We start from the raw sequence: 19,538 nt of genomic DNA, 5'->3' as shown, positions 1-19,538 counted from the left end.
ATATGTTCTATTATTTTGCATGGTGTGCTTATATGCAGGTAACCTCATGAAAAAGTGACTCTTTGCATTGATCCTGATCACTCTGACTGGGTTTATTTTACAACATAATGTCCAGCAGACTGTACATTAAAAGTATTATTATATCATATCAAATCATATAATTTTATATTATATTATTAAAGTAATGATTTCAAAGACTTCAGAAGGAGAAAATGAAAAGGAAATAAGAATGAGCTGTTAATTTAGGTTGTCAGATGCTGAAGCTCTTTTCAGATATCTTTTAAATATTATCTTTAGATTTCAAATATCTGTTTATTAATATCCAAATGTAAATGTCATAGTACAAATTAATATAGACTAATGTAAATGTACCTCACCAGCACCACCATGTATGTGACTTTAATAATGCACTAGGACTGTGAGTGTTGTACATGAAAAATAAAAAAGTACATAAAAATTACAATGGATCATTACCATTAACAGTGACTCAGTACAATATCCAACCATTCGTTCACAATCAGAGCTTAATGGAGCAGTAGGAATCATGTGGGTGATTTAAAGGTTTCAAGGTTGTGCTGTACACTGACATTTCTGATGTTGTGATTGAAGGAAAAGGGGTCAAAAAGCAAAAAAAGGAATGTTGTAGGTTAAAAGAACAACACAATTTATATATAAATTAACATATTAAAAAATTACAATTAATTGTAACACTTTATTTTAATTCTCACTATTAACTAGCATGCATATTACTAGCATATTTGCTGTTTATTAGTACTTATTAAGCATATATTCATGCTTAATGTCTGTATATATTAATATGTTAATGCCTGCATGACCGTATTTTAGATCCCTTAATCTTCTGAGGTCTAAGGGGATTTTGGGGCCCTGGAGAAGTTTAGACATTCCCAGACACTTCTGCTTTTTTCAGTATCTTAAAACATAGCATAACAGCTTAAAAGCACAGTGTTTTGTTGTTATTACAAGTGTATACAAATAAAGGTAGTAATTTAGGTTCTCTTCGGTGTTATCAGGAAAAAATGCCACAAAACGCGCAGGCACATTTGGCAATCTCAGAGAAACCTAACAACTAACTTACTAGCTATTGAGTAGCAAATTAGGATTATATTGAAGTAAAAGTCATAGTTGATAGTTAATTAATAGTGAGAACTGGACCTTAAAATAAAGTGTGACCCAATTATTATATGTAATATGTACAAGATGACGTTATAAAATCAGTCATTGTCAATAATAAAAAAAAAAAAAAAAAATTTGTTATTCATGCTTTCTTCTGACATTTGAAAAATTCAAGAAATATTACTTAATGCAAACAGATAAATTAATGGACGACAGAACGGCACATATTCGTATTAGAAATAATGATTGCTTTTGATGATGATTGCTCATTGATAATGATTGATTACCTTTTTAACATCCTTTTATTGCATGGAGAATTTTTGTTGTCATAGAAACCACATTTAAACTTCGGTATTGGCCAATATGCATCATTCCAGCCTTATCTCTCCTTGTGGTTATCATAACTGAGATCAGTGTTGCTCTCAGTTATTTGTCATAATTATCAAGGGCTGCAGTATAAGCCCCTCCCCATTTCTGCAGTTAGCAAAGCTGCATTATTGCTCATATTTTGCACAAGAAAAAGCACAGTAGAGCTTTTAAAAGGACACATTGTGCTGCCTTAGTAGAACTTTAACCTTTTGAAGTAAATCCTTCTTAAATGAAAACAAACGGCAAATGTTTCTTGACAAAATTAGCGATTTGGAAGCCCCTCGCACCATCTGTGATTAATGGTGCAGGTTGTTAATATTATAGCTGATGCAGGGGGTCTCTGTTGAGCTATGGAGATGATTCTTCATCAAGCGTAGCACATGAGGGGTTGAGATAGGACTACGTGCTGCTATTACTTCCTTCATTTTCTTAATGAATGGTGATTATGGGGATTTAGCCTCCAATGAGTTGGATATTGGTATGTCTACTGACCCCAGATCAGATTTTTGCTCACTATTAGATTTAGTCTTAATGAGGTCTGATTAGATTCAAAGCGCTTGTCCAAATTGCTTCCGCAGGGCAGACGTAGATAAAACACAATGACTTTCTTGTGTTAAACACAGAGATAGTTTTTTTACTCACATTAGTCTCTTTTCTTCATCAAAACCGACGGTAGGCTTGCAAAATTCTAATCAGCCTTGAAGTTTCAGGCTGATATTTTTCAGCCTTATCTGCCAGCATTAATAATACATACTTAATAATGTGAAGGATATTTCACTTCCTTTGACAGGCGAAATGTGCGGGTCATTTGATGTGACCTTTAGCAAAAGTGAGATATATCAAAATAGTGAGAAGGCGTATCCTTTTCGCCATTCCTTTTTTTTTTATTTTTTTTTTTTTTTTATTACAGATGAAATATTTAACTATTTTTATATTTTTTCATTCAAGTCCACAGGTAAAGTAATGAGACCTTCCAATTCACCCGTTTCTGCAGAGGAAGCTACACCACCGCAATGCTAAATCAGCATTCCTCTCAGCAGCAGTGCCATAATCTGTGGGCCGAAGCATGCAGTCATAAACACACCTAGCGTGAGACAGCTAAACATGTCATGTTGTCATAATTGCGCTAAGAGAGGACATACGAATTTTCAGCCTCAAAACCAGAGTGCCCCGTCAACTCCCAATCTTCCTGCATTGATTTTCAACGCGTGAGCAGCCAATCAGGGGTGATTGAGCACTCCTAACAGTCCAATGACACGTGATTGAGCCGCTGCTTTGATGAGCGATGAACATGGCAAGATGTTGGTTTAGCGAGAATCTGGGGAGGAATACGTTTGGAAGACGCCTCTATTCCGGATGTCTAAAAAACACTCTAATGTTCAGATTAATCAAGTCGCAATCTGAACCCTGTTATTCAGGCTTCATTGAGCTGTGCGTCCATTGTTTGTCATGTAGATGGTTTATGCAAATGAGGCTCTGTGACAGGAATTGCTGAAAAGGGAATCATTAAGAAACGGTGCATGTCTCTCTCGAAACTGTTCCTCCCGGCCCTTGCAGTTTTTTACAAGAGGGAGAATGGGAGAGACAGGATAGGGGAAGATAGAAAAGGGGTCTGAGGGGAAAAGAGAGTGCCTGCAATTAAAGTTTCCTAATAAAGTGCTTGTGAAAGCCGACTAATAATGAACCGAGTTCAGAGGGCTAAAGTGGCAAGTCTGAATGCCATCAGGAGGCATCAAAATTGATGTCAGACTCATTTGTTCATTTGATTGATGCTCTGACTTGAAGCTGACGAATCACCTTGGCTGCTTATAGAGAATTTGAGGAGAATAGAGGAGTGGTGAAACAGATGAGGTGAAATGGTAACACTTTTTTTTTAGCGTCTCTTAACTAGTTGCTTATTAGCATGAATATTGCTAGAATATTAGCCATTTATTAGTACTAATTAAGCACATATTAATGCCTTATTCTACAGTACATGACCTTATTGAGGGAAAAGTTGTAGTAAATAGTGAATAAGTGTTCCCTATTCTAAAGTGTTACCGGTGAAACAGTTCCAGCCATAGCCACCATTGTTGTGCATATCTTCAACTATGGGCACTTTTGACCCTGTGGACTTTTAGATATTAAACTTCCTTAATTAAAACACACTTCAAACTTGGTATAATACTAAACACAACTAAACTTGGTCATTTCATAGCTAGCGTTTTTTTTAATCCTAAAGATAAACATTTTATAAATAAAATAAGGTGTCTGCAGGTGCAGTGTGAATTGTATATTTAATATATTATTTTAAATATATGGAAAATGGTAATAATGATTAATAGTAAAAATGTTAAGGGGTATGCATAATTTGTCCCAGAACAGTTATAGACAAAAAAAAAAGGTTTTAATAGCATTACTTTTAAAATGTAATATTTAAATTTTTTGGATTTTTGATATTTTCAGAATTATTTGTTACAGGAGGTCAACATCAAATAATTGGTATTTACAGTTATCTCCAGCACTGATATAGTCAGAAATGTGTCAGAATGAAGATAAACATTTGAATGTTTTAGAAAGAAAAACACACCTGAAAGTTATTTAGATAATGGGACTGTTTCCCACCGCAGTAAAAACCAAGCTTCAATACATGACACATTGCTGACTGTAACTGACTGAGTTACAGGCTTTATCAATATATATTGATCATACAAAATAAAATACGAGCTAAACAGGGATGCTGGGAGAGGTAACTGGTTCAGTGCAGTTTAAAAGCTAAAGCTGAATTATTCAGCTTCAGTAGTTCAGTTCCCCTCTTGGTTTTTACATACATCTTTTTTTCAAAAAATAACTAAATTGTTATTTTGCATATTCCAGAAGTGTTTAGATGTCTGAAAACCTCACAGTGCTTTATTGATCTAACTGCGTGTTTCACGCTGCTTTTTATTCTCAGACCGCCCCACTCGGGTTGTGCTTGTTTACCAGGCACCCCTAATTATTTCAATGCTCACCTGCAAATCTTCAGGGGCCATGATGTGTTTGTACAAATGTGAGAGTATGCATAAATTGACTACTGTGTTTAATTCTTCTTCTCAATTCTCTTTCTGTCTCTTCCTCCCACCCTATTTTGTCCTTGTTTTTCCCCAGCTGAATGCGGCGGACGTTTTAAAGGGGAGACATCAGGACGCATTTTGTCGCCAGGTTATCCGTTCCCCTATGACAACAATCTGCGTTGTACCTGGGTCGTCGAGGTGGATTCGGGCAACATCATCAGGTGCTGATAAGTATTTGCTTCTAACTGTCCATCTGCTGTCCGTCTTCCTCTAGAGTTAGGGATTGGAACATTACAGAGCCAATAAGAATGCAGCTAGCGAATTCAGCTGAGACTAGAGGTCTTTATCTATTAATAAAGCTTTAATGGCAGACTTGGCCAGTGATGTACAGAGAGAAGAGGAGACATCAGATGAGCTGATGGTACCTCGTAAATCTCTTTGTTTACCACCTGCATGGCCAAATTCATTCTAAAGCTTAAAACGCTGTTGCACTTTTAATGTTGCACTACAACCTAATAATTTGTATTTTTTTCCAATTCTCTCAGCAGCAAAAGCTTTCTGAAATCACATATCATTCATTATTTGTTCATCTGCGGCTGATGTCTCAATCAGACCAGATTGCTAAAGTGTTATCAAGGACCGCCGCTCAGAATGGAGATGTGATTGTTCTCCTCGATTATTGAAGCCTGGAGCATAATATTTGTTATATGATTGTCTGACACTACCTTTGTGTGATTCATCACGGCTCTGCAAAGAATTTTGAACATTCATTTCTGCCAAATCAAGCAAACCTTTATCTACTGTATTCCAAGTAAATATCAAATAATGTGCTGAGCGATTTAATTATGGAACACTTAGTATTATTTAGTATCATTGAGATAATATAATAGTTTTTTTTAAATGTATTTGTTTTTATATTTATATTTTCTCTTTTCATTTTCATTTTAAAGTGTTAGTCATTTTGTTGTGTTTTTGTCTCGTCTATTGTTGTTTTTTAATGTCTATAAAGTTTTTATTAGTTTTTAATTCAGTTGTAGTTTGTTATTTTAGAAACTAATTGAAACTATTGCCAACTAGCTGAAATTGTTTTTGGGTTTTTTTTTTTCAATTAACATTTATTTAATTTCAAGTTACAAAAGTGTTTTTAATGGTTTTAGTATTGGTTAATTAACTATAATAACCTTTGCATGTTTTTTGTTTTTTGCTGTTGTATGTCAGACAATCCTTTGTTTCTGTCGCTCAACATTGTGCATCTAATGAAGCATGACTTGTTTGACTGGATACATCTACATGTATTTACAGTATTTTTATATTAACAGCCTGCAGTTTTTAGCCTTTGACACCGAAGCGTCCCACGACATCCTGAGGGTATGGGACGGGCCTCCAGAGAATGAGATGTCTTTGAGGGAGGTGAGCGGCTCTCTGCTGCCTGAGAACATCCACAGCACCCTCAACATGGTTACCATTCAGTTTGAGACAGACTTCTACATCAGCAAATCTGGATTTGCCATAGAGTTCTCAAGTGAGTTGATTTTTTTTTTTTTAGAGTTCTGATTAGAGCCCTGTATTTTGATTGACAGCATTCTGCTCATAAGGTGTTAATTGACTATTAATTGGTTTGAATGTGATTACAGGTTCAGTGGCCACTGCCTGCAGAGATCCAGGAGTGCCTATGAATGGCAGTCGAAATGGAGATGGCCGGGAGCCTGGAGACACTGTGACCTTTCAGTGTGATCCGGGGTATGAACTCCAGGGAGAAGAAAAGATTACCTGCATACAAGTGGAAAACCGCTATTATTGGCAACCAAGCCCTCCTGTCTGTATAGGTAAGGGTTTATACTGGAATTTCATTAAAGGAACGATTCTGTTATAATGAGTATTTGGCTTTAGAATTATACAGGCTTTACCACTGCTACACGAAAGTGACACTGTGTTCAAGCAGTGATATTAAATAAACATTACAATTAAATAAACACATTTCATAAAAAAAAAGAAAAAAAAAAAGAATTGGGTAACAGAATGGGTAACAGCGCTGGATTATGTTTAATTGACATATAGTTCCCATATTTTAAAGAAAACATGTTTGTTTGTTTGTTTGTTTTAGAATTATTTGAGAAAAAGTGTTGAAGTCTTGTTGGAGTTTGAAGAATGTAGTAAAAAAAGAACAGAGAAAATTATTATTATTTTTAGATATATTTATTTTGTTAATTTTTAAGGATTATAATTAGCGAAAATCATGTGTGCCACAACTAAACATTCACATTTTAATCATTTACTATTTCATAATTTTTTTACTATAATAAATTGACTACCAATTCAACAAGTTATCGCCAAATTATGTCTTTAATTGCTGGATACAGATTTTAATTGTTAGATACAGTCAAAACAACATCTGATACATGTGTGTAAAACTAGCTATTTATAATAAACATATAGTATCTAACAGTTCACTCAACAAAACATGGGATTTGTATCCCTGATGCTTTCAAAAGGCATGATACACCAAAGTGTACTTTTTTGTGCTGATCTGTAAACATTAGACAAAGCCTCATACATAAGAAGTATTGTTTTACTCATTTTCATAATGCATATTCATAATTTTGAGACATCTAAGAGGCTGAGTTAATTGGTACATATTGCTTTAGATGTTGACAACAGAACTTGTGTCTAAAAAGTGCTGTAAAATTAGGCAGTTTTTATCAGCCCGTTCTCAAGAGTTGTATGCAAACTGAGGGATCCGACACCATTGAGATTCCTTATCATCTCAGTGACATGAAAGTGTGCCCAAATGAGTGAATATCAAATTACGAGATGCAGATTGTCTCTTCCTTTCAAAAGATACTTCATTTTAGGAGCAGGAAAGTGAGGGTACAGGATTTTTATTTTATCCTATCATATTCTAAATAACCTTTCTCTCTTGCTGTAGTTCTCCTTCTCATATATAAGATATGAGCGCTTTACATGGCCCGGTTCCTCAGAGGAGCTTAACATTTTCTCAATATCTCTGTCTCTGCATGTTCACTCCAGCACTCTTTCTCTGGGCTCCTGGTTCGCTTGCACAGATGTTCAAGCTGCATGTTTTAATAAGAGATTCTCCTCATGTGTCACTAATGCCCATATGCTGCTGATATGAGTCCTCTGTGTTTTCCCAGCTCCGTGTGGGGGCAATCTCACCGGTTCCTCTGGGTTTATTCTGTCGCCCAACTTCCCTCATCCATACCCACACAGCAAGGACTGCGACTGGCTCATAGCCGTCAACTCTGACTACGTCCTGTCTCTTGCATTCATCAGGTAAAGAAATCTATAAACTACATTGTATGGCGATGGTATTGATTTAGATTATTGAATAATGTGATCTTTTTCTAATTTTTTTTTTTTTTTTTTATATTTTTTTTTTTTTAATTTAATTTAAATCAGATATGCATGCATATATAAAGGAGATATGTTTATATATTTTTTTCTTATATATTATAAATATATCTTATATATTTTCTATGTTTTTAAAAATGAAATATATTCTAGAACTTGTCTCTGAATTTTTATAAGATGTGTATTTGAAAATTCTTATGCACTACAGTATATATGGACAATCAGATATAAGCAGTTTCAGGTTAGCATTTGTGGCAGAATGTAGAAGGAGGTTTGTAGACTTACCAGAGGTGCTCAGGAAGTTTTGTGAATGCAGACAGTGCAGTTCTTTGTCGCAAGGTTAATATCAGCCAAACCCTCTGTTGTGTTGGGGTCGGCGAGATTTAAATGGTTGCCTATGAGACAGTAAGAAGCACTATCTGAAATAATCTCGCCGTGCGCATATTCCTGGCCTTTCACTTGAGCTATAATATCTCAAACTGATAAGTTCACGAGTTCATTTAGAGGCTGCTGTGTCATAACGCTGAATTCAAAATGAGCGCCCACGGTGTCCTTCGACATGGCCGCAGTCGACGTGTTGAGTAATTATGTAGCGGTGACTGCTATCACTGTCTGAATTAAAATGCATTTCATGTCTGGGAGAGATAATGAGCCCAGCTGGAATTCTTTGCTCATTTTGTCTGTAATGAACATGACAGTGGTCTTTTTTTAAGCTTCCCCTCGTCTTGCCTTAAAGGTGTAGAGCGGTGTCTCTGCCTTGAGTGATGTGAACAATTAGTCTAAAAGCAGGGTTGATAAATTTCCTTCACAGTCCAATCATGTTGCTAATTATGTCCATTTTTCATTTTGCCAACATGTAGCGATGCTCCAGCCACAAGCATGATTCTCTGTCCAGCCGGGGTCAGCATGGGGTTAAGTTCAAGTGCTGTAGGAGTTTGTTGTTTTTGACAGTCGCCGTAGTCCTCCCTCCATGTAAATGCTAATAGCGCCGCTAGCATGCGATTCCCTTCCACCTGGATCAAAGGGTGTCGTGAGGGTCTAGTCCAGGCGTGAGGCCGTGGAATATTAAGCAGGATTCACACGCACTCAACGGAAAAAGAAGTGCTTAGGTTTCAACATTTCTCCCTCTGTATATTAGTTTCTCACGCTCGCACTAGCAGACTTTGAAATATCGACGACTGTTGAATGTTTAAACTTTGCCTCTTCTTCCCTTTGACTCATCATCTAAGAGCAGTTCTTTTAATGACAGCAATAACTCCAAAACAATCTTCCGTTCTGCCTATGTGTCACAGTTTACGACATTTATCATAACGGAAGCTGCAATTTGAGGCTGTTTTGTGAGTTTCCTGTGCCTAATATTTTTCAAAACCTTCAAAGCTACTAGTTAAAGCCATACATCACCCCCAAAACAGACGATAAAGAACTTTTTCAGGGATTTTTTTTTTTTTTCACCCAGCCCAGCAGGTAGTGTCATTCTCATGGTTGGCATTACATTTGAAGTAGCATCTTTCTCATTTAAATTTCGTCCTCTCTGAGTAAATAAGCATGTTGGAGTTCTGCCAGAAGGGCAATGTCTCAAACAGGTTTCTAATAAATAGCTCTCATTCGGTTCCATCTCAAAGACTTTCATTACACAGTCCATTACTGACTTCTTTCTCCTTTAAAAATCCACAATATGAAATATGTCCATAATGAAATTGGAACTGAACCATATGCTCACACAACCTCTCCAAAAAAATGTGACCTCTTTTAGCAAAACTACAAATGTAAACCCAGCTGGGTGTCTCTTTATTTAGCAACAGTACAGTTTGTGCTATCAATCTGATTACCACAGAAATAATTGTTTTCTGATTGACAGGTATGGAGTGGGGAAAAAACCCAATGCATCTGTTTATCAGAAATTAATGGCTTTTTTAATTTGGTGTAAAGGATCTTATCCTGTGTATGAATTATCTTATAATAACCCCTAAGCAGTGGATTCTGACGCAGTGAAGTGTGGAAGGCATGCTTAGCATTCTCTCTCTGCATAATAAGGGAAAAAGGAGGTGTAAATCTGATTCAGCCCACAATCCATCTTATGCAAATGACTCCACTGATGGGCGAGACCCTATCATTGCACCTTACTGCAAATGAAAAGGTGCAAGTGTTTATATGTGGGACTCTCTGTCTTGGCAATCTCAGAGCATAGCTGAGATGCTGATACTGCGCTGGTAGTCTTTACATCTGAGTTTTAGAAGTATGTGAACGCTGGCATTCAATGCGTGGTTATTTATATGTTCGACCTTAATGTGCAATTGTTATCCAGGCCATTTGGACAATACAAAACCTATATCTTACACAGCAAGTTAACATGCATAACAAGTGTTAAAGTGGACAAGTATCTAATCCGTCCTCCTCTTTTAGTAATTCCATTTTTTAAAAGTAGTTTTGTGGTTTGGTTGGAAGCACCTAATTAAAAACTACTGTACATTATGAAGATTATAGATTTTAATCATGTGATCATTATCATGTGAATAAAATTTCTCTCACACACACACACATATATATATGATTTTTGATGTTGTAGTCGGTCTCCCTCTCCGCTATCACTCTAAAACAGGCTCCACTTGCTTTGTACATATTTTACTTTGTACTACCGTCTGCAAAGTTGATCTCAGGACTCTAATATCCAGATCACAGTCTAGCCTTTGATCCCTCTATTCAGAAAACTCCTCTTTGATCATGTATTCTAGCTTCAGCATAGAGCCCAACTATGACTTCTTGTATATCTACGATGGACCGGACAGCAACAGCCCCCTGATCGGGAGCTTTCAGGACAGCAAGCTTCCAGAACGAATAGAGAGCAGCTCCAACACCATGTACCTGGCCTTTCGCAGTGATGGCTCTGTCAGCTACACCGGCTTCCACCTGGAGTACAAAGGTATAGACTCTGAAATTTCAAGACTCTAAATGTCTAAACCTTTAATTAAATACAGTATATTACACATATATTGGACAGCAAAGTGAAGTCAAGCTGTGAAAAAGTGAATTTAATTGTGACTGGTATTCAGTTGACGGTTTAAAGAAATAGTTCATCCAAAAAGAAACATTCTTTCTTCATTTACTCACTCTTACCTATTTTCTTTTCCCTCAGAACATAATAGAATTTTTTTAAGAATTACAGTTCATAGTTACCAGACAAGCTTCAAAACCCCCGAAAAGTCTTTTTCTTAGAAGACAAATGTGTTCATGTTGTAAATAAATCTCAGTTTCTACCAATAACTGTTCATTCTGCAAGCTAAGATATGCCTAAAGTGATTTTCAATCCTTGCTTTTCCTGCACCTTCTCTCCATCTTGCACAGCTAAGCTGAGGGAGTCATGCTTTGATCCCGGTAATGTGATGAATGGCACTCGGTTGGGCAGTGACTACAAGCTGGGCTCCACTGTGACCTTCTACTGTGAGGCAGGCTACGTCCTCCAGGGCTATTCCACGCTTACCTGCATTATGGGTGATGATGGCAGGCCTGGCTGGAACAGGGGGCTGCCCAGCTGTCAAGGTAGAGTCTGCAAGTAAAGATGGATGTGTAAGAGAATCTCTGAGAATAAACAGTTTGGACCTGCTGCTGCAGACCAAACAAAATTAATCAAACTCATAAAATGACTTGAGCATGCTGCGCTAGCCAAGATCAGTTCTATCAAGGCTGGTGTCTGAAAAATAGCAGTTCATCATGAATGTTGACGCACAAAGTAATGAGTGATCTGGGTGTTTGTGTGAACAGCACCATGTGGAAGTCGCTCTACTGGGACAGAAGGAACCGTGCTGTCACCTAATTTCCCGAGGAACTACACAACGGGACAGAGCTGTGTGTACTCTATCTCTGTACCCAGGGAGTTTGGTGAGTAACTGTAAATCCCAAACAAAATTGGATGCAGTTTCGTCCGCATTTAGCGAAATGCAGCAAAGCTAAAACAAAGTGGAGTTATACGTTTAATGTGTTTGGTGTATTCCGCATTCAAATTATAAGGGCTTTTTGTGACAACCATAGTATTTTGGGAGAATTGGGCATCTCTCTTTATTTTTTCTGAATATGGTTTTAAACCTTTAAGCATAACATGTTAATAAACATACACAGCTCTAGTTTAAATTCCCAATCTTGAATACCTCATCATGTCTTGTACATATGACACTATTGCATACAATATATCTTCAAATTAATGTTCACAGTTATTTTGAATATCATACTTGAATTACTAGTAAACAGTATGACCTTGAAAAAAGACGTGTGCTTGACTGAATATGTACATCAAATTTTGAAAGTATATTTTTAAAATACTGTACTTGTAGATAATATAATATTAATTAAATAAAAGGCCACTTTAATGTACTTAGAGTACATTTTCATGACTGTTTATTACTTGCTTTACTTTAAAGTGCATTTTAAATCATTGTTTGTTTTTTGGGGTTTTCAAAAACAATAGAAGTAATTATGAAATTACAAATGGAGATGTGCTTAAGATCTACATAAGGTGGTCAAAAAGGCACTCAAGTTCATCTAATGGCTTTTAATATAAATTTAAACTACATTTTAATTAAATGCAATTAATATAAACTGTTAATACTTCAGTTTGCACTTACAGTAAGTATATAATATTTTGAAGTATTATTTCCATAAAAAGTACTCATTTTAAAAGTAAGCTAAAGGGTACTTTTTTTTCCGCAAGTGTGAGGCTCATCTGAACTATTTTAAAGTATACTATTCTCCTGTATTAATTTCTGTACATTTAATGTGCTATATTCTAGACAGGTGTGTAGCTTAGCAACTAGCTTCTTTGTCTTTCTTTTATAGTTGAAGGCCAACTGTGCCCCCCCCCCCCCCTCAAAAAAGTGCACTTATCTAGAAGCATGGTGTTGCACAGTAAGAATATTTCATAGTCCGAGAGCGTAGTCAGTCCTGTGTCACTAAACAAAGACCAGACCTTCCAAACTAACAGATGAAAAAGAGATGAGGGTGTGAACTGAAATTAATTTGGCACCGTATGCAGCTTTTCTTGACTACTAAAAAAAAAAAAAAAAAACAGTTAGCTACTAACTAAACTTACCCAACTGCATTTAAGCTACCTAAAAGAATAGTACACTTAAACCCATTTGATTTTCTTTCTTCAGTAGAAGAAAGTTATTCATACAGGTTTGAAACGACATGAGGGTGAAAAAATGATGACAGAATTTTCATTTTTGAGTGAACTATCCCTTTAATAAAATAGAAGCAATTGCAGAATTTGTCAATAGTTATATGCCACCCAGTATCCTTGACCTGCTGTATTCCAGGGATACTTGAAATGTTTGCAGACAGCCTATGATTGTAATATCCAGGCGCCAGTTGGAAAATAGTACAAAGATGAAAGTGTGAAATGAGAAAGCACTTCAAACCTCCCGGCCCCGGTTTCTTGTCTTAGGGTTCATTTTTGTGCTAAAAAAAGCCACTTTGCTATCTCAGTCCTGTCCCAAGAAGGCTGTGGTGTTATGAGGTATGTGGTGTTGAAAACCCTCTTCTGTAAATGTTGCTGTCAGTTTAACTGTTATGGGGATTTTGGACCTCCCTCACAAGCATCGTTTGGCATTATGTGAGCTGTATGTGATGTCTCCCTCGAGGCCTGTCTCTGGTCATTGGACTGCTCGCATTCTGATGGAAGGTCCTAAACGAGATAGATGTCATTTGAAATGAAGCCTTCATAAAAAGCAAACGAAAAGTGAAAAACATTATAGCTTTGCAAATGAAAAGGCGTGAAAACGAATAGTCAGCAGCTGAGGTGTTTTAGCCCCTGAAATGCATTCATCACACCATTGAACTCGCCATACCATTTTAAACATTGGCATATATACACGTAGTACTAAACATACTGTGAAATATTGCCTGCCTGTTCAGTTCTAAACATAAATATTGACATATTCAAATTTCTCTACTATACTCTAAAGTAGTTCTGTCAAATCTGCGGGATGCAGATTGTGGCAATGCTTCTTTTTTTTCTAGAACCAACAGCAATAAAAATATCAGTACCAGCAAATAAATGCAAGGGAAACAAGCATATTTGACATTTGTGCAAATTCAGAACTTAATAGGAATAGTTCATTCAAAACTGAAAATTCTGTCGTTATTTACTCACCCTTATGTCGTTCCAATATTGTATGATGTTATTTATTTCTTCTTTGTCTTCTGTCTTCTAAATACAATAAAAGTCAATGAAATTTTCTTCCAAATCTTCTGTTATGTTACACATAAGAAAGAAAGCCATAAAGGTTTGAAACGACATGAGGCTGAGTAAATTGTGACAGAATTTTTTGATGATTTTATTTTTTTAATGAACTAGCCATTTAAGAATTGCCTTCATTTTAAATGCAGGGATTCATTTGTAATGTAAAAAGCATTCTAAATTGCACAGACCTGTTGCTCCTAGGGACAAAGTAATTGCTCAGGTATTTAGATGGATTTTAACCCCAGGTAAATAGTACCTGAGATCTAGACATAAACTATCGCAGCAATTTGTCTTGTTCCCCAGGGCTGCAGTTCAAGCCATTACTAATGATTGGAATTGCAAAAGAGCTGAGGTTCTTTTACATTAACAAATAATTAGTAAACCATGCCTATCTTTCAAAGTGATATCCGCTTAACGTTATTTGCAAAGGTACATCCATTATCCTCAATTAACAGGCAAAGGTCACATAGTGTGTTTAAAAAATGAATAAATGCGGTCTTGGGCAAAATACTGTGCAACACATAACCGAGTGCTGCTTTAATTAGTCCTGTTTGAGTTTGGTGTACATTGATCATCAGCAGTTCTGTTAGTTCAAATCACTCAGTGTGCAAGTTAAACAAGTTAATGGTAATAGAGCAGAAGTAAGAAAAACGAACACAGATAGAGGCTGAAAAAGAGAGAGAGAGAGAGAGAAAAGAAATCCAGGTCGGGAGATCCATAAGTCTAGTTTGTGCTGATGCTGCTGAGCCTCTACATGGTTCGACACCTGCTGGGAGGGGGAGCATTCCATTATCATGCACCTGAAGTATCGTCAAACATCCAGGCCAAGAGAGGGAACGATTAAAAGCTTAAAATGCCTTGTAGAACAAAGCCTGGGCTGAGCGCTTGTGTTGGAGTGGAGATAAATATCTTACGGTTGTCATAAAAGCTTTTGTTTCGTCAGATTCAAAAATGGCATGGAGGCAGATCATATAAGCCAGAGAAGTTCAGCTGTGTGTATTGATTCCCTAAAATATCCTGAAACCAGTCTGCTGGTTTTATTGGTGGCTGTGGATTGGGCATAGAATGGCATACACAATCCTTTAAGACTGGAAAGGAATCATAAAAACTGGCATTGCCATTGCTGTGAGTAGATTTTTGGCCCACAAACTAATGGTCAAACCTATATGGGTTATTTAATGGCCAATACTAGTGTGTAGAGAGCAGAGTGCCTGATATAATGCTGATATGTATACATTTATATAAACATTTAATCATCTGGAAGATGCTTTTATCCAAAGTGATCAACAAATAAGGATCAATACAACAAAGTCATTCGTCCTTGAGAGACAATACTTTAATACAAAGTTTCCCAGTTGCTGGGAAAAGCATGCACTAGATTTTTGGGAAACGCTGCAAAACTAGAGAATTGAAATAGGACTGTTCTACCATCGTGGTTCACCGACTGTGAAGATTCGGGATTTTGTGCCTCTTATTGGTGGTTACATGAAGCACTGCTCTTGCACTGACTGCAGATTTCTGGAGGCAGCATGCATAAGCAGAGGTGAGTGTAGATAGAACCGTAGAGATCCAGTGACTATGACGTGATGGCAAATAAGATGTACACAAAATTGCTGGATTGGCATTACTTATTTTACATACATTTTTTTCTTTAAAAATCCACTAAAATGAATGCAATTACAAAACATATTTTCAACACACTACCTTTCAAAAGATTAGGGTCTGTAAGATTTTAATGTTCCTCAAAGAAATATTTTATTCTTGTCAAAGATGCATTTATTTAATCAAAAATACAGTAAAAATAGTAATATTCTGAAATATGATTAAAATTTTAAATACATTTTTTCTGTTTTAATAAATTGTAAAATTTATTCCTATGATGGCAAAGCTGAATTTCTTCAATCATTACTCCAGTCTTCAGTGTCACATGATCCTTCAGAAATTATTCTAATATGCTGATTTGCTGCTCAAGAAACATTTCATAGTATTACCCATATTAAAAACAGTTGTGCTGCTTAATATTTTAATGGAAACCATGGTGCACATTTTTAAAAGATTCTGATTAATTGTAACCGTCACTTTTAATCAATTTAATGCATCCTTGCCACGTAAGTTTTTTTTTTTTTTTAAGAATAATCTTAAGAAATTATAGTCCTTCAGTGCACTAAATAATTTTTACTCAGCATTTTTGTCTCTTAAAAAAAGATTAAAAATATCCACAGTCAGATTTGTTTCCTATTTTATGCATAAACCTTACTATATTTTCTTAGCTGTTAGATTTATGCTTACATTAAAAAAATTAACTTAATTCAAGATATGTTTTCTTAGAATGAGTCTAAATATCATATACAGTTTTGCTTATTTGTATCTTGTTTTAAGGATGTTTAGATATACAGTAGAAGATTTTCTTGCAGTGTTGAAGAAACAGTAATTGTTAAAGATGCACATTACATTCGCTGATCTTGAGGATCCCCAATCACAGTGAGCAAACAGATTTTGCATTCTTTAGAGGGAAACTACCACACAAATACACACACATAGGCGTGCACATATATGCACAGACGTACCTTCCTCCATCGGCTCTGATCTGTAGGGCAGAGCTCTAGGGCCCTCTGTTAAAAATGCAGCACTGCACTGCCTTTTTTTAATCTTTCATTATTCTGTCACAAAGAATGATGCCAGCAATATTTCAGACTATGACAGGTTTGGTCTGAGAGATGCATTATTCAGAGCATGCACCCCCATCCCGTGTTCCCGTCGACTCCCCCACCTCCGCTGGCCCCTGGCAGTCAATACAAGTATGTAGGGGAATCCTTGCTTGCAAATAGTTGGGGGTCAGGAGGAAAAAATCTAAATTGATGATCTCTGTCTATTAAATATTCCATGCTGAAGTCAAAACCTTCAATTATGGCTTTATTACTGCCTGTGTTTTTGGAAACAATTTTCTGCAAGATTTATAAGTGGGCATAATGTGTTTTTAACTGTTGATCGAGCTGCATGAGTTAGCATGATTTTCACAGCTTAAGATTTATGCTTAAAATTTATGTTGCAATACAGCACTAAACTTTGGGTGTTGGAGCTGCTGAGTGGCATGTTGAAGAATAATCCAGGCTGCATCTCAGTGAGATGTTAGTTTTACTTAAGAGCATTAATTATGTGTTAGCTTGTCTTGCAGATTTCAATTTCACGTTGAATCTTTAATCAGTCGAGAGCCTTACATTGAGCTTAAATATATGCTTTGCACCATGCATTAATCAAACGCTCCTGCGTTCGTTGTTATTATGAGAGAATCTCGGTCTGGTAGCCTGAGGCATTGTTAATAGGCACTTCGTAGGTATTACATTAGCAGCCATGTCACCTTCTCGATGTAACGTTATTAATATGTTTTCTGAAGTTCTGATTCATCTGCTGGCTGCTCAAGGCCCAAGATAAGGTCATTTGTATTTCAGTTGAAATCATATTTCATTCAAAAGTGATTTATACAAATATTAGCTTCAAAATAAAGATTTACAATAGCATCTGGTTTCACCATTAAGCCTGTACCATGACAGTGAGTAATAGCAAAATATTGCAAGAATTATCTCAATTTTAAACTGCAATATAAAGATAAAAATAGTCTTTTTCTGTCATTCAGCTAGCCTGTGGATATACATTTTAATATTTATATAGTTGTATAGAAACTAGTGCTGTCAAATAGATTAATCTTGATTAATCAGATCCAAAATAGAAGTTTGTGTTTACATAACATATGTGTACTGTGTGTATTTATATGTATATATAAATATGCACACATACATGTATATTTTTAAGAAATATGTAATATATATTGATATATAATATAAACCATATATATGCTGTATATATATATATATATATATATATATATATACACACTATATACATAATAGATATAGTGCATTAGCACTATATATATATGTGTGTGTGTGTGTGTGTGTGTGTGTGTGTGTGTGTGTGTGTGTGTAAATATTTCTTAAATATATACATGTGTGTTATATAGATATATAGAACACACACATACAGCGTCCTTCTCAAAAAAATTTGTGTGTATTTATATATACTTATAAATATACACAGAACACACATATTATGTAAACACAAACGTGTATTTTGTATGTGATTAATTGCAATTAATCTATTTAACAGCCCTAACTGAAACATTTATATGGTGTCTTTGTGTGTGTGTGTGTGTGTGTGTGTGTGTGTGTGTGTGTGTGTGTGTGTGTGTGTGTGTGTGTGTGTGTGTGTGTGTGTGTGTGTGTGTGTGTGTGTGTGTGTGTGAGGGTTTTTATAGAAAAAAAAAGTTTTATAGTTAAGAGTTAGTTTTACCCATTATATAAATATATAAAGGGTGTGTGTGTGTGAGTGTATATGTGTGTGTTCTTTATATATATTCATATATATATAGAACACACACATATACTGTATATACATATAAATATATTATTATTATTATTACTATTATTATTATTATTATTATTTGTATTTATTTTTGTTTGGATACATGAAGATACATGTACTGATGTAGCATAACATACCACGTTATTTCAATATTTCAGTTGATAATTAGGAATTTGCTTTAGGGTACCTTCATATGGTGTGGAAAATAAAAAACTTTCAGCAACATAGAAATTCTAAATTAATGCACATAGAGATATTAAATAAACTCCCTTTTTGAATGCCCGAAGCGACCATTAGGCCAGTTACACTTTCTATGTTTTCTGTTATGGCTGTCAGTTAGAAATAGTCAACTAAATAGCTTTTCCCCTGGCTGACTCTGACCTCCATATAAACACAAACACACACTTAAAACAGTCACAGTTTCATGTCTTTGACATAGACGCTGTCTTGGAAAAGGATCACTCTTCTCTTTCTACAAAGCTATTCTAAAGCCGGTGAGAATTGGGAATTGCAAGCCCCTGAGCCAAAACATCAAAACAGAAAAGAAGTCAAGGCAAAGTTCATTTACCAGGGAGAAAAAGAAAGCAGAGGAACACCAGGTCTCTGTGTAATGCTTTTGTTGTGTTTCCTGACTCCAGTCAAACCAAAGGTGCTAAAGTTCTCTCCTCTGATAAATCACAGTCAAGCAGGCAAAAAGTGCCATTTCTTGACTTTGCTGTTGGCTAAGGGCAGTTAAGCACCGTGTTTTCCTAAAGTAATTCTCAGATTAATATCTCAGCGGTAGGGTGGTTATGGTGCTTCACTTTTAGTTGCAGTATTTTCTTTTTTAGTAAGCTACTAAAGATTTTTGACAGCTGTGAGATTAGTTTGTACAAATATTTTAACAGACTGAACAAAAATGGATCAAAGCGTCAAAGGAATAGTTCACCAAAAAATTAAAATGACCCCATGATTTACTCACCCTCAAGCCTTCCTGGGTTGTA

The 19,538-nt window shown here is 35.8% G+C and overlaps 1 protein-coding gene across 1 annotated transcript in view; it reads left to right on the top strand.

The window, feature by feature from the left end:
- Positions 1-19,538, top strand: part of LOC109112264 (CUB and sushi domain-containing protein 3-like) — a 369,075-nt gene that overhangs the window by 249,339 nt on the left and 100,198 nt on the right. Inside the window, 7 exon segments of the mRNA XM_042777094.1 lie at positions 4,630-4,756; positions 5,855-6,057; positions 6,170-6,361; positions 7,688-7,826; positions 10,637-10,824; positions 11,247-11,441; positions 11,664-11,780. Coding sequence (XP_042633028.1) covers positions 4,630-4,756; positions 5,855-6,057; positions 6,170-6,361; positions 7,688-7,826; positions 10,637-10,824; positions 11,247-11,441; positions 11,664-11,780 — 1,161 coding nt within the window.

This window comes from Cyprinus carpio, chromosome A19 (genome assembly GCF_018340385.1).
Source record: "Cyprinus carpio isolate SPL01 chromosome A19, ASM1834038v1, whole genome shotgun sequence".
In the NCBI taxonomy this organism is placed as follows: Eukaryota; Metazoa; Chordata; class Actinopteri; order Cypriniformes; family Cyprinidae; genus Cyprinus; species Cyprinus carpio.
Note: the sequence above shows the minus strand (reverse complement) of the source record. Positions and strands in the feature narration are given on the sequence as shown.